General features: G+C 46.5%; 1 protein-coding gene across 1 annotated transcript in view; it reads left to right on the top strand.

Moving 5' to 3' along the window:
- Positions 1-15,251, top strand: part of Frmpd2 (FERM and PDZ domain containing 2) — a 138,493-nt gene that overhangs the window by 105,360 nt on the left and 17,882 nt on the right. Inside the window, exons 20-24 of the mRNA XM_045137653.1 lie at positions 2,037-2,242; positions 5,460-5,564; positions 8,858-8,951; positions 9,889-9,974; positions 12,684-12,828. Of these exons, the coding sequence (XP_044993588.1) occupies positions 2,037-2,242; positions 5,460-5,564; positions 8,858-8,951; positions 9,889-9,974; positions 12,684-12,828 (636 nt within the window). The remainder of the gene's footprint in view (positions 1-2,036; positions 2,243-5,459; positions 5,565-8,857; positions 8,952-9,888; positions 9,975-12,683; positions 12,829-15,251) is intronic.

The following is a 15,251-nucleotide window of genomic DNA, read 5'->3' as shown; positions in this document are numbered from 1 at the left end:
TTATTTATTTGAGAGAGACAGAGAGAGAAAGAGGCAGATGGAGAGAGAGAATGGGTGCGCCAGGGCTTCCAGCCTCTGCAAACGAACTCCAGACGCGTGCGCCCCCTTGTGCATCTGGCTAACGTGGGTCCTGGGGAATCGAGCCTTGAACCAGGGTCTTTAGGCTTCATAGGCAAGTGCTTAACCACTAAGCCATCTCTCCAGCCCCAATATTATCTTCCTTTGAGGCAGGTTTGAGGGGCTTGCCGGAGGTAAATGGGCAGGCTGGCATCCTGTCACCCGGGCTACCTCAGGCCACCAGTGCTTTTGGGGGCTGGGAGATCTTGCAAGCTATGGCAGGCAGCTTGCAAACGCAGGTTTGTGTCTGAATTCAGGCATCCCATGAAAGCCGTGTCGAACCCTCGTGTACACTGTCACTAGACGGCTTTCTCAGGCACTGCTGCTGCCTGGGCCAGATCCACGGGGCGGGTGGGAGTCCAGATGGGAGGCGGCAACACCAAGGCCTTTCACTGGGGCATCAGAATTGCCTCAGGGGCCAGCCCCGGCACATCTGGAATGCTGGCCTCAAGATCGCTGTTCCTGTCGGATGTCAGGGCACTGACCCTTCTTGAAGCGGGTCAGCAGTCAATGCATTTTCCTCTACCCTCCACCGAGAGAGGAGCTCAGTCTCCTGGGCACACACTTGAACGTAATGAATTTCTACCTGGTTAGGCTGCCGTTGAGGCATCTGGTCTACACTGGAGGTCAGGGCACAGACAAGTCACAGCCCATTCTGAGCAGCCCTGAAGGTCTACTGTAAATTGAATTATAATTTCCCACAGAAGGTCTCCTGGCCTGTGCTTCCATTAGGCAGGTCGCAGTTGGGCAGCCTGGCTTTTAGGTCAATTATAAGTCCCCTTCTCAGCTTTCAAGGAGGATGTGGAAGAAAGTGAACAGATGCTTGCAACATTGTACAAGGACAATGGTAATGGACTTCATGAACAGACTGCCCAGGACCATGGCATCATGGAATGGCATTCCCCTCCCTGCTAAACATCCTTAGGTTTGAATAACTGAAGAGCCAAATTAATTAAATCAATCAGTATGTGAGCTTGTGCCTTTCCCTGGCTGCTAATGAGTCTGAATGAAAGTAATGAGTGTATGTGCATGTTTGTGCATCTATGTTTAAAGAAACTATACTATGCTGTCCTCCAACATATACTTGTTGAGCAGCTAATATCAACACATTAATAGCAAACTAATGTATTGATTTATGTATACTAATCTACACACACACACACACACGCACACACACATCTGCATATATAAACCCCATTCTCTATGGGTAATTTCCATGCCTCACTGACCCTGTAATACTCCTGGTACTGGCATTATTTTTATTTTAAATACAAGGAAAATGTCAGCTGTCTTCCCCAAGGGATGATGTGCTGATCCTTCCATCTCATGTTCTTTGCTCTGTCCTGTACCACTTGAGTCTCAGACTTGGGGTAAGCAGGATTTGTGACCAGATTTCCTCGCAGGACCCTGGCATTATCATATAACCACGGAGGACACTACATGTGATTACATGCTGATTACAGCTGTGTTTAGCATGACTTGGGAGAAGGCCAGGGCATGAGAGTCCATCTGGTTATGACATTAGGAACAATGTACATCATCCCCGTGAGTCTGTTTCTCTCGTGGGAACTGGGAGGTCACCTTCCTGGTAGCATGTTGAGCAGATGGAAAGAAGACACTCCTCTCCCCATCATATGACAGGAGCTTGACAAGGGGAGCTGCTATGATGGTTCTCATTGCTCCTGTGTTTTCACAATTAGGTCACACAAGTCACTTCTATTTAGGTTTCTGAATCGAATCCAGAGCCTTCTCTTTCCCTACTCTAAATGCAACATCCTTCATGGAGTGCTAAATTCACACCCTCTCCTATAACTTATAAAAGCTCTCTCTTGTCACTGGTGGAAAACTTGGTGCCCCACATATGATGCCACCGAGGTGCCAGTCTTTCAAGCTCTTGACTTCTTGGCCTGCTTTCATAGGTGCTTGTGGAAATATCCCCGGGGAAGAAAAGAATAGCCCAGCGAATTCTGGTGTGTCACCTACAGACATCCTGAGCAGTGGGTGCCGGAGAAGTGTGTCATCACACACGCATGACCAGAACAGAAACATGGGAGGCCTGGAAATGGCTCAGGTGCAGAGTTCATCGCCCAGGCAGGGGCCTATGCTCTCCCCTCCACCATTAAAGGTGCTCATCTTTTGCTTCACATTCTAGAATTTGGACAAAAGAGGACAGGGCTGTGGAGTCCAACCCAGCTCCTGTGTCCCTATGCGCTCTCCATGTGCTCTGTGAGGCTGCTTAACCCCTACCATCCTAAGCTTCCGCGTCTGCGAGGTGGATGTAAGTGTCTGCCCAGCCTGGGGCAGAGGCGGAGCTCCTGATAGAATGACCAGGCTCCAGGACTTGGCATTGCCCCCCCCCTTTACCCTTTCTCTTTATAACTGTTTCTGGTAATGACAACGCAAGGACGTTGACTGTTACCCAGAGCAAGGTTTGGGCTGCCAGGTGTCTTAAAATCTTGGCTTCCATTTATTCCTTGAAGTGGGAACTTGGTGGCTTTGCTCTTAACCACCACCCCTCGGAACAAGTAATTCATGGCCACGTCCCACTGTCTCCTGGGACACTAGGTGGGAGGGTCTCCCAGAACTCACTCTTCTATGTCTTTCTTCTGCTCTGGGTCCCCAAAGCTAATGTTCGTAGATGGTGTCAGCTCTGGCTTTTGGTTGATTCTGCCTGAAAGAAGTCCTAGTAGGAGCCCACAGCTGGCACAAAACTGGGTAGAGGCTTGCCACCGGCCTTGTTCTCACACATGTGGCCATCCTTCCACTGATGAACCCAGGTCCAGTGAGCTGCTGTTTACTTCAGGCTGACCCCTGGGTTCCGCTGCACACTCGCTTCTCGCCCCCATGCTTCACGCCCCAGTGGTTACAATACCCCCCAAGTTTCTACTCTAGGTGCATAGCTGCTGCCCACTGGCTTCTTTAAAGGCTGGCAGCACCTTGCAACAAACCTGGAAGTTAGCTCTCCTGCTTTGCCCATGCTCTCACTATATGTGCTTTCTAGTTCTTTCTAGGACTCTTGTTTCAAACAGGCACACGATCCCACCCCTCTCAACTCACCTTGTATAAATGGAGGTAATGATGTCTGTCCACAGAGCCTCAAAATGACAGCCTCTACCCTGCTGTCAAGCAGAAGTTTTGATTTGTCACTTGGCCCAAATAGTGCTGATACCTAGTTAGACTTGAGCGCGGGACTGAGCGATGCCTTTGACACTCCCCAAGAAAGGACGAGCCATGTGCAGCTGTAGGACCAGCGACCAGTCCATGTGCTGCTTCCCACCCAGGTGGGGCTGCTGTTTTCTCTGGACTCCATGGCTCCAACCATCCATGCACTCTTTTATTTCTCAAATGAGTGTTGAGCACCATAAATGTAGTAGGTTTGGTGCCACCTATTGATGATATAACAAAGACCAGGACAGATAAGTCTCCTGCTCTCAGGAAGTCACATTCTAGAGAAGCATATATATATATATTTTCCTTCTATCCATCTGAGATTCATTGGTTGGGGCCTATAGCAGTTAGCATCTCATTGCTGGGACAAAGCACCTGACCAGAAGTGGCTGATGGGCAGGGAAGACTTGATTTTGGCTCTCAGTTACAAGGGGAAGCTTCATGATGCCAGGGAAAGCATGACATGAGCAGAGTCTGCACATCACTTCTGCTCCAGCAGCTATGAAGCAGAAGTAGGAGAATGAGCTGAATTCTGACTTGGAAAGCAGAAAAACTTAAGCATTTTTCCCTCAGCCCCAGTGCAGAACAGCTGACTCAATTTCAAAGGAGAGGCTCTCTGAATTGCAGCTGAAGTTGCATGCAGTCCCTGGCATGAAACTCTCATGTCTTTCTGTTCCATATCCTTCTACTCACACTAGTCCATTTCTTCCAAACTCAACCCTCAAGTTCTCAGGACATGGGCAGAATGAAGCTGGCCTTTCACACAAACTGTCTCTAGCCCAGTTCTGATACAATTCTTGCCATTATAAGCCAAGCCTCCATGGTCCACAGTTCTTTCTGCATTTAAGTCTTTCAGCTCTACCAGAATTGGCCATTAAACTCTACTTTAAGCACTACAAAGTGTCTTTTAATCCAAGGTTTCAAATCCTTCCATATTTCTTCCACAAATCAGTTCATAAAAAGATCAATAGCCACACAGTCAGTGGGGTAGTAGCAATGGTGTCAGTTTTCTGTCCCAGTTACCTTCGTGTTGCTGGGACAAAACACCCAACCAAAAGCAGTTGATGGGAGGAAAGGGCTTATTTTGGCTTATAGTCTTGAAAGGGTGCTTCATGATGGCAGAGGACAGCATGGTAGAACAGAGCCTGGGCATCACTCCTTATGCCAGCAGGTATACAATAGCAGCAAGAGAGTGAATGGGACTTTGGCAAGGGCAAAGCTGGTCTATAAACCCCAAAGTCAGTTCCCACCAACACACCTCCTCTGTCAGGGATCCACTTCCCAAATTTCCACCAACTGGGCACCAAGCATTCAAAACACACGAGTTTCTGGGGTCATCTGATTCAAACCACCATACCATGCGATCAGCAAGTACAACTCTCTGTATCGAGATGACAGCATACATGTCACACCTTCATGCTTATTAACACAAGGTTATTGGTTAGTTGATTGGGGATCTTTCTGTAAAAACCCTCTAGCTCCCTAGATAACAATTCTGTATGGGCAGGTATCCATCTCATCACTGTTATCTTCCCAGCAATTTGCATAGTAGTGCCTTTAAAAAATTTTTATTTATTTTTTATTAACAACTTCCATGATTGTAAACAATATCCTATGGTAAATGCACTCCCTCCCCCAACTCTCCCCTTTGAAACACTGTTCTCCACCATATCCCCTCTCCCTCTCAATCAATCTCTCATTTATTTTGATGTCATGATCTCTTCCTCCTATTATGACGGTCTTGTGTAGGTAGTGTCAGGCACTGTGAGGTCATGGATATCCAGGCCAAGTAATGCCTTTTTCGTTGCTATAACAGAATGGCACAAAATGGGGATAGTAGGAGCAACAGTTTGGATTATAGTTTGGAGTCTGGAAAGGTCTAGACTGAGGGAAGGAGTCTGATGAGGGTTACTGTGCTGTATTATAATGGGGCAGAAGGCATCAAGCACATGGTGGGAGAGTGTGCATGAGCCAGAGAATCTGAGAGACCTGAACAAGCTCAGCTGGAGGGGAACTGCTAAAGATGGAGGAGAATCCCTTGGTGGCCAACCTGGAAGCCCGTGCTTTCTAGGTGCAATTCTGCTGGCTCCTTGGGGCCAGGTGATAGACAAGAAGTGTCATCTGCACAGACAGGGCTGGAACCTCATGTCTTCTTTATTTCTGTTTAGGGACAGGGGGCCAGTTCTTCTTGTCCTCCATTACCTCCGGAAACCAAAGCTGGTGAAATCTACTTTGTGGAGCTGGTTAAAGAAGACGGGACACTTGGATTCAGTGTGACTGTAAGACTACTTAGAGGGGATTGGAAGGCAGTCCAAAGATGCCCATCCAGTGGGGCACACTCGACTCTGATAACGTGCTGCTTGTGTATAAGCGGCAAGGGTGAGATCAGTCACCATCATTTCCCACAGGGTCCTAGTAAGCCTGGTGCTATGTCTCCCGAGGGCCTGGGCAACTGTCTTTGCCCAGTCTCATATTTGAACTTTGCCTTTGGAGCTCAACCAAGCAGATGTCTGAGAAGGGACATTTCTCACCTAATTAATCACCCAACAGTGTGGGTGTGATGATCCCTGCAAAGGTGGTTACCCACAAAGTGACAGGTCACAGGTTGGAAAGCACTGCTTGCATTAGTGAGCACTGAGCATACCCACTTACCTGAGTGTGACCTTGGAAGGGGGCTGTGTTCCAGCAATGGATGGCATTATTGGATTGAACTGCTGATTCACAACAGTAGAATGTGGCTGGAGAGATGGCTTAGCGGTTAAGGTGCATGCCTGCAAAGCCTAAGGACCCAGATTCAATTCTCCAGGTCCCACGTTAGCCAGATGTACATGGTGGCACATGCGTCTGGAGTTCATTTGCACTGGCTAGAGGCCCTGGTGCACCCATGCTCATTCTCTCTCTCTTTCTCTCTAATAAATAAATACATTCATTAAATCTTAAAAAAAAGACAGAATTTCCTAGCAGTTAGGAAATATCAAGGGCTGCAAACACTTTCACAGGAAACCCAAGAGAAATGTGAATGGAGAGCATTGTTTGTTCCCCTCCCTAGTGATGCTGCATATCTAGAGCCAGGGCTTTGGATGGGTGGACCATCAGCTTACAACCGATGTGTCAGTAGATGATTTTTAATATGGGGAAATGAGGCTCATGAGTCCATAGGGAGTGAACAGACTTTAACCAAGTATGGTCAATTTATTCTTGGCTTGTAACAACAATCCTATCACTAGACACCAAACATAGCTACTTCTCATCTAAAAAACTTGCTAAGTTTTAGATTATTCATATATATGCATATGCTAGGAGGAGGTTGGTGGTTTTCTTTTGGCTGGTGAAACACTTTTTCCTTTGTAGAGCTTTCATTTCAAAAACAGTTATTGAAATGTCTCACTCAAATCCAAATGGTCATCAAACAAATGAAAGATACTCAAGCCCGTGAAAAGCTAGCAGAATACAAATGAAGTTAAAGGGAAATTTAACTTTATAACTGTCAGGTTGGCCAAATATAGCTGGTGTGATTGCAGAGAAAGGGTACAGTTATACAAAGCTGGAAGAAATGTGAATAATTATATACACATTCATACTGGAATGCAAGCTGCCAACATCTATTATGATGAAAAAAATGCATATAGAAATAAGGATCCCATTAAGTAAGGCTGCACATTTGAAGATGCCTAATGCAGTATTGCTGATCATGATGAACAGTGGGACAATAACTACAGATTCATTAAGGAAGGGCTGCATGGACTATGACACGTGCACACATAGATACCAAGCAAATGAATCTGTACCAGTTTCCACCACGTGGAAAGATTTCCATGAAATACTCTTTGAGCAAGAAGGCAAGATGGAGAAACTGTGCCTGTGTGCCCCAATTCTGTGCTCCCTATGATCTAATTGAGTTTAAACATTTGTCTGCATTTGTTACTGAGACATAAAAACCACCAAGTAGTCCAAAAAATGAAGTTAGAACCTAATTCACTTGCAAGGGATAGTTGCATCCTCGGTGTGCAAGTTCAGGAAGTTCTAAACAGGAGCTGAATTGGATGGGTAGGTAGAGTTCAAAAGCCCAAAGAAAGTCTTCCAAGGAGGGCAAGGCTGAGGGAGTTCCCATCAGCAGCTGGGCTTCGAGGAGGAATGTAAGCCCTTTCTTGCAAGTTGGTCACCTTGAGGTGTTGCATTCTCAATGCTGGAAGTCACGTTTCAAAGGATTCTTGCCTGAAATCCCTTCAAGTCTTGGGGTCTGTGTCAGCTTTCCATCATTATCACATCTCCCAGAAATACAATCAGAGCATAAACAGATCGGGCTCTTTATGGCTTGTAGTCTTAGACAGGCTGGCCCGGTTTGGGCTTTGGTGGTTAGAGAGTGAAGGTCAAAGGAAGAATGGGGTCTTTTAGTTTCCTTCAAGAGTAATAACCCACTATGCCTTACTTTTCAAAGGTTCTACACCCTTCTAATAGCAGCAAGCTAGGAATCAAACTGTTAACATGTGGACCTTTGATGGATATTCAAGATTCAAGCTGAAGCAGGGTTATTCAGTTGACTAGCTTGGCTGTCCATCTTGAAGCTCATTTGAGCTTTTTCTATGTGATTATATGATGTGGAGAAAAGTAATGAGGGATATGACCAATTATTATTGTAATAACTGTAGTGGGGTTGGGAGGTAGAAGCAATAAAGGGGTAAAAGGCTGCACAGAATGATATATGGCATCAAGAGAAATAGCCATCTCTTGCATAAAGTAAATTGGAAGAAAGAACTAGAGTTAGACCCTGATCTTCTGACCCATAGGGTGTCCATGACCTATTGTCAAGTTAAAAAAAAAAGTTGGGCTGGAGAGATGGCTTAGTGGTTAAGACACTTGCCTGCGAAGCCTAAGGACCTATGTTCTACTCTCCAAATCCCACGTAAGCCAGATGCATAAAGATGAGGCAAGTGCATCCTGCACATGCCCAGTAGGTGGCACAAGCATCTGCAGTTCAATGTCAGTGGCTGAGGCCCTGGCACACCAATTCTCTCTCTCCCTCTCTAAAAAAAAAAAAAAAAAAAAAAAAAAGAATAAATTGCAGAGCTAAACCTGTGACACATACATGGAATCCCAGCACTTAGGAGGCTGAGGCAGGTGAAACTGAGTTTAATACCAGCCAGGGCTACATAGAGAGACCCTATCTAAAAAAAAAAAAAAAAAAAAAAGGCTACAGACTACTATGCGATTTACTACTGTTTTCCCATAAACAGACACAGTAATATACAAATGTGCCAGGCACGAGCCTTTAGAACAAACAGTGAGCAAATTCAGATTTTCTGTATCCTCTCTCACTCAAGTTTTACAACACCTGCCATGAGCTGGGGGCTGGGATGGGCTTGGGGCTTAGCTTGACTCTCTTACTCAGTTTGCATTTTTATGATCTGTGCAAACCTGACCATATTGCTAAGTGGTGAATCTAGATAGTCTGCTCAGGTGAATGTGGAAGATGCTGTCAGACGGAGATGAGGCTGTGGGGTAGATATGAGGGAGGTCTGGGGGCCCCCAGGGGGGGACAGATGGATGGTAAACTTGGCCTTGTGTTTTTCAGGGTGGCATCAACACAACTGTACCTTACGGTGGAATCTATGTGAAATCCATTATTCCGGGAGGCCCGGCTGCCAAGGAAGGACAGATCCTGCAGGGTGAGGGGCAGGTCATGCTAGGACCTGTGCTATTTGAGGTGGGAGGGACAGATCAGGCCTTCCCCAGTGCCGCTCTCAAATCTCCAGCAAGTCATTGCCTCTCCAGAGTCTGGTTTCTTCACCTGCGAAGGGAGGTGGGATTCCATCTGTCTCACTTACCTCTTGGGTTAGTTGGGATCTAAAGTTTACTGTAGCAACATGGGAAGCATAATTTGATGTGGGAGATTTAAAAGCTTATTGCTGGGGGAGAGTACTGCTTTCTTAAGTGATCAGGAATTGTACTGGTGAGCCCACTTTAGTATGGAGACCACGGTGAGCCTCCGCTCTGCCCTTCCCCCGGTAGGTCAGAGCTGACATTGTAGACTCCACTTTATCATGGGGAGACACTGTGAACTTTCTCTCTGCTCTGAAACATTTTACACTTCTTTGAAGAAAGGGAATGATTTCTATTTTCCTCTAAAATTGCCATAATTGAACCAAAAAAAGATACCAAAGATCTTATTTATCTCCATTTCTCTTTAAATCCCTGTGTTCCCAGTATCAACCGTTGCCTCCCTGACCTTTTTTTTTTTTTTTGAAATAGAAATCACCCTGGGGATATAAATATTACCCCTGAGCAACTTGAAATACTTTCAAAAATGGTTTTAAAAGAAAACAGGGGGGAAGGCTAGCTCAGCCATCCTGTGAGCCAATAATAGACAGGCTTTCAAGTCACTGCTCTGTTGTAAGCTTTGGGGGACAAGCAGCATGTTCTGAGAGGCGTCTGGTGCCCAGACCCAGTAGACTCCCTGTTGAGCCAATCCCAGGGGTACTTAGCTGCTCTGCTTGCTATCCCCTGGCAGGCATCTGCATAGGGGACCCAGGCGGGGGGCGGGCTTTCAGAGGTGTCCTTCCTGTGCCCCAGAAACCAGAGACGTGATATGCATCCCTTTTGCAGGTGACCGGCTGCTGCAGGTGGATGGAGTGAGTCTGTGTGGTCTCACCCATAAGCAGGCTGTGCAGTGCCTGAAGGGTCCTGGGCAGGTGAGTAGCTTCTTACTGGGGAATTTCTCTTGCTTCCTGAACCATCTAGGACAACACTGGAAGCTGCAGTTACCTCTGGAGAGAAAGAGCAAGCTGAGAAACACAAGCAGGCTTTCTTCCTTTGCTTGTTTTTCTCTTTCGCATTTTCCCCCCTCTCCATTTTGTAAGGGGATGTGAACGCCAGGAGGTGGCAGACAGATGTTTGTATGCAGAAAGTGTCACACCCTTTAAATAGCTTTGCAAAGTTTCTGCTTGCTTGCCTAGGTTTAGGCCCCAGACAGCAGAAGACAGCCAATGAAGCGCAGTGGCTCCTCCAGCCTGGCCCTGGCTGTGCGCCAACACTGTTGACCAGGGATTCCCCCTGTTTGCAGACTCTCTCTCATTCCTGCCTCAGCTCCCAGTGACTCCCACCTCCCGTTCTATCTCACCACTGCCTGTCACCCTGGCTGTATACCCAGCATGCCCTGGCCTTAAACATCCTGGGATTCTTCTCATTGCATTTCATCCTGAACTTGGAATTCAGGATGCCAAGAGACAGAGATGCTCATTGACTATGTGCACCTTACTCAACGCGTTGCTCAGGCAGTGTCTCCATATTCCCATGCTGGCCTCTGACCTCTGCCTCTAGGTAGGGATGTTTCATTGCTCCAGTGTTGTGAGCCATATAACTGTCAAGGCCTTCTCTCTCTTTCTTGGTAAATGAGGACTCAACAGAGACAAAAACAATTCCAAGGCTCTTCTACCAAAGTGCTGTGTGAAACTCTGCCCCTGCCCCCCACTGCCCTCTCTCTCGTCGAACTACATGACAAGTCCCCTAGCACCCCCCCTTTCTATTTATTTTATTTTTATTTACTCGAGAGCAACAGACAGACAGCGAGAGAAAGAGGCAGAGAGAGAGAGAGAGAGTGAGAGAAATGGGAACGTCAGGGCCTTCAGCCACTGCAAACAAACTCCAGACACATGTGCCACCATGTGCATCTGCCTTACGTGAGTCCTGGGGAACCAACCCTCAAACCAGGGTCCTTTAGCTTTGAAACAAGAGGTTAACCACTAAGCCATCTCTCCAGCCCTAGCTCCCCTTTTTTGTTTCTTTCCCCAAAACAGTCTGGTTCATGGTTAAGTTTACTTGCCTTGATGACTTTGGTCAGCATGCCTTGAGGACACATCTCAAATCAGCTTTTTTTTTTTTTTCTAGACCTTTGGTAACAGACGTGGTTAGAGAGGCTACTTGCCAGGCCGCTAGCCCAACGGCAGGTGGGAATTGCGGCTCCGGGGTCATAGACATGGTACTGAACGGCAGTTGTAGGAGAAAGATGGCGGCAGGGGAAGTATGGCATTTCTAATGAGCTTTCTGGATGTCTCCATCCACTGCTTCTTGAACTTTGTAGGTAATGATGTATGATAGGGAAAAATAGGGCATCAAACCAGAAGAAAAAAGGGGACAGATCAGCATAGGACTGGGATGCTATCCTATAGCTTTGGGGTTTAGACATAGGGGACTTTTTCCTTTCCTTTCCTTTCCTTTCCTTTCCTTTCCTTTCCTTTCCTTTCCTTTCCTTTCCTTTCCTTTCCTTTCCTTTCCTTTCCTTTCCTTTCCTTTCCTTTCCTTTCCTTTCCTTTCCTTTCCTTCCCTTCCCTTCCCTTCCCTTCCCTTCCCTTCCCTTCCCTTCCCTTTCCTTTCCTTTCCTTTTCTTTTCTTTTCTTTTCTTTTTTATTGAGACAAGTCCAACAGACTGCCTTTTTTATGCAAGAGTGTGAGAGAGGGAGAGAACAAGAGAGAGGATTGAGCCAGGCGTGGTGGCGCACGCCTTTAATCCCAGCACTCAGGAGGCAGAGGTAGGAGGATCGCCATGAATTTGAGGCCACCTTGAGAGTACATAGTGAATTTCAGGTCAGCCTGAGATAGAGTGAGATCCTACCTCAACAAAAAAAAAAAAAGAGAGAGAAAGAGAATTGGTGCATCAGGGTCTCCAGCCACCGCAATTGAAGTGCAGACACATGCGCCCCCTCGTGCACACGTGAGTCCTTGTGCACTTGCATCCCCTTGTGCGTCTGGCTAGTGGAACATGAGTCCTCAGGCTTCACAGGCAAGTGCCTTCACCACTAAGCCACCTCTCCCTACATAGGCCTTTTAACCCAGTGTTCTATGTTCAGTTTTGTGTCTTAAACCAACCCATCAGTATCCATGCTGGGAGTGGACCAGATGAAATGAAGACAGGGCCAGCCAGCCAAGTTAGCCAGAGCTTGCTGTAGCCAGCTGGACACAGGGGTGGAGAGGGAATTCAGGAGGGAGCACTTGGGAGGACTTGTTTCTGGTAGGGGAACTCACAAGCCTCAAAACCAGATGGGTGTTTAGAAGGCGAGAGGCGGCATGGGGGCGGGGGGCAGGGCTGGAGGACCACAGGTGTGGCTGTTGTGAGGTTAATGCAGTTAGGAGCATAGGTAGAGAACAGGAGAGTGAGGGGAAGAAGGAGAGCTTAGCATGGATCATGCTGACATGGAGGTACCCATGTTACTTCCCGCTGCACTTTCCTATTCACAGTTGGAACGACTGGTCTGTAACCTCCCAAAGGGCTGGACTGGGGATTTTGATTCGAGAGTCAAATGAAGCAGCTTGTTGGAGACACTGGAAAAAGGAAGAAACATTTTCTGAGCAAAGGGAGGGTTGCACATAAACTGTAAATTGAGTCTGTCCACCGATCTTTCTAGGTGGCCAGGCTGGTCTTAGAGAGAAGAGGCCACACGACTGCACAGCAGTGTCCTCCTAATGACAGGATGGGAGATGAGCACGTGGCTGTTTCCCTGGTAACAGCCCAGCGTGGCAGGCCTGTGAGCTGCGTCTCCGTGACAGATGGTGAGAGGAGAGAGAATTGAGTGTTACTATTGCTGTGTCATTTCGTGCTGCTTTTTGAATTGTCAAGTCAAAAGGGAGAGGCAGGAAGGCTTCTTAAAAAACATCCAACAGGGAAGATGCTCGTCAGCCAAACTGGCAAAATATGTTTCTTGAAAAACAAAATAAATGCATTGTCTCCAAATGAGTATCCGTCATAATTCGGCTCCCAAGCTTTCTGCAATCTTCTGTTCACCTGCCTGAATGCTAATGCTTATGAATATTTAGGGATGAGATTGACACGAGAGGATCATGTACTTTCAGATACAAATGATTCCAAACTCCAGTCACGGCATTGATAACAAAGTCATCTGGGAACTGGTGGTGGGCAGGCTGGGAGACGGAGGCTTTGGCCAGGAGTCTGGCTCTGTGATTAGCATCGTTTGCAAATGCAAAGCCATGGTCAGTGAGAGGGACGTAGTGGTACATCTGATGGATCGCCTCTTTGTATGCTCTATGGAATTTTGTTTCCCTCTAGGAAAAGGTCTGTTGCCCTACTGTGTCATTGTCTGGAGCATAAGCATACTTCATTCCTTTCACAGATTTTGTGTTCCTCTTAGACATATGGGGCAGGTTAGGCACTCTACCATAAGATAGAGTGATGGGGTGGGTAGGATGGCACCCATTCTAAAATCAAGTCTGACTCCTCTTTCTTCAAATTCTCTACATACCCCAAAGGGTCCTGTGAAAATGGATTACCAAACTAAGCTATGGAAACCAGCATGGTGATAGGAGGAGGTCATACCACAAAACTCCTCTATCTGCTTCAGCTATTCCATTCTTGCCCCAGTGGAAGTTTACAAGTCGAGGCTCTGTCCATCTGTTCACCAGTTGCCTTATTAGTTGATGAAGGCAAGTTGGTTGAAGCCCAGAAGCCTCTTTGGCTGCTAGACCCCCTAAGTGCCTAGATCTGTTTCTATCTCTGGCATCCAGGGGTCACTGGCATTATAGTCAGTCCACATAGCTAAACAAAATGGCAGCTAAAACACTATTTGTAGGGTTGGCTATCATTCTCCCCATGATCTAATTCCATAGAATTTAATCTTCAGTACACTAAAACATGATTGAGGTTCTAAAAGTATATGTACATGTATATGTTATACAAGTTTACCTTAGTGGTGTGGGAATCCTGCGTGTGTTGGTTTGACTACAAAATGACCCCCATAGACTCATGTGTATGAACGCTTAATCCACAGTTGATGGCTCTTTTGAGACTATCTTAGGGTCTTTAGGACTGATGGAAGTGAACCTCTGCGGTCAGGGTTTGTGGTGTTTTAGCCCAGGCCCTGCTTGCCTCTCTCCACTTTGTGCTTGCTCCTGTCATGCTTTCCCAGCCATGAGAGAACCCCCACCACCCTTGATACCATAAGCTGAAATAAATCCTTTCCTTCCACACACTTGCTTCTGGCTGGGTATTTTTTCCTGAAAAATTGATAGCAGAAGTAGGGGATCATTGCTCAGATCAACTTGACCATGTTGTTTTTCATCTTTTGCACCTGGCTTGCAGGAGGCATGTGGAAGGATTTGGAACTTTGGACTAGAGCAACTTTATAATGTCATGTAGAGAGAACTTAATAGGCCATTCTGGTGGGGATTTGGAAGACCAGAAAACTTCTAAAAGAAATGTGGACTGCGGAAGCTCAGCCTATGAGGTTTTGAGGGGAATAAGGACTCTACTTGGAACTGGGCTAGAGACACTTCATGTAATAGTCTGGCAAAAAATGAAAAAAGCATGGCTGCATTCTGCCTGTGTCTTGAGAACTTGAGTAATATTGAATTTAACAATAGTGGACTAGTGTGTTTGGCAGCAGAAATTTCAGGGAAAGAAAAAGCATTGAATGTGTGATATGGTTTCTCTTTGCTGCCCTGGTTTGGATCTACAATGAAAGCAAAGAAAATACAAAATACAAAGATATGAAAAGTTTTGCATGGTAAGAAATGTGAGCAATTAAAAAAAAAAGTTCCAGAGACTGCAGCTTCTTGAGCTATACTTGCTGATTACCACCATTACAGGCAAGTCAACTGCTCTGTACTGGGACAATAGGAAGGATGCCCTGAGGGCAATACCCAAGCCATGGAAGGCTTAAGAATTGGAATTCTCTTGAGAAGAATAGGCCTTAAGATAGAAGACTGAAGGAGTTCCCTTCTCACCCAGGTCAGCATACAGAGCTGCTGCAACTGAGATCAGGGCCAGACTTCATCCTGATTTGATAATAAAAGAATGAAAGATGCAAGATACAGGTCATGGGATATTGCCTCGTGATTCCAGAGCACCACTGAGGCTATGCAATGTGAGCAGGGTCAAAATCCTTGCAAGGTGGCCTGATGTGGCCACTGTGTGAGGCTGTGAAGATGAACTGTAGGTCACAATGGAGACCCCAAAATTT

The sequence above is a fragment of the Jaculus jaculus genome, chromosome 18 (assembly GCF_020740685.1).
Source record: "Jaculus jaculus isolate mJacJac1 chromosome 18, mJacJac1.mat.Y.cur, whole genome shotgun sequence".
Classification (NCBI taxonomy): Eukaryota; Metazoa; Chordata; class Mammalia; order Rodentia; family Dipodidae; genus Jaculus; species Jaculus jaculus.
Note: the sequence above shows the minus strand (reverse complement) of the source record. Positions and strands in the feature narration are given on the sequence as shown.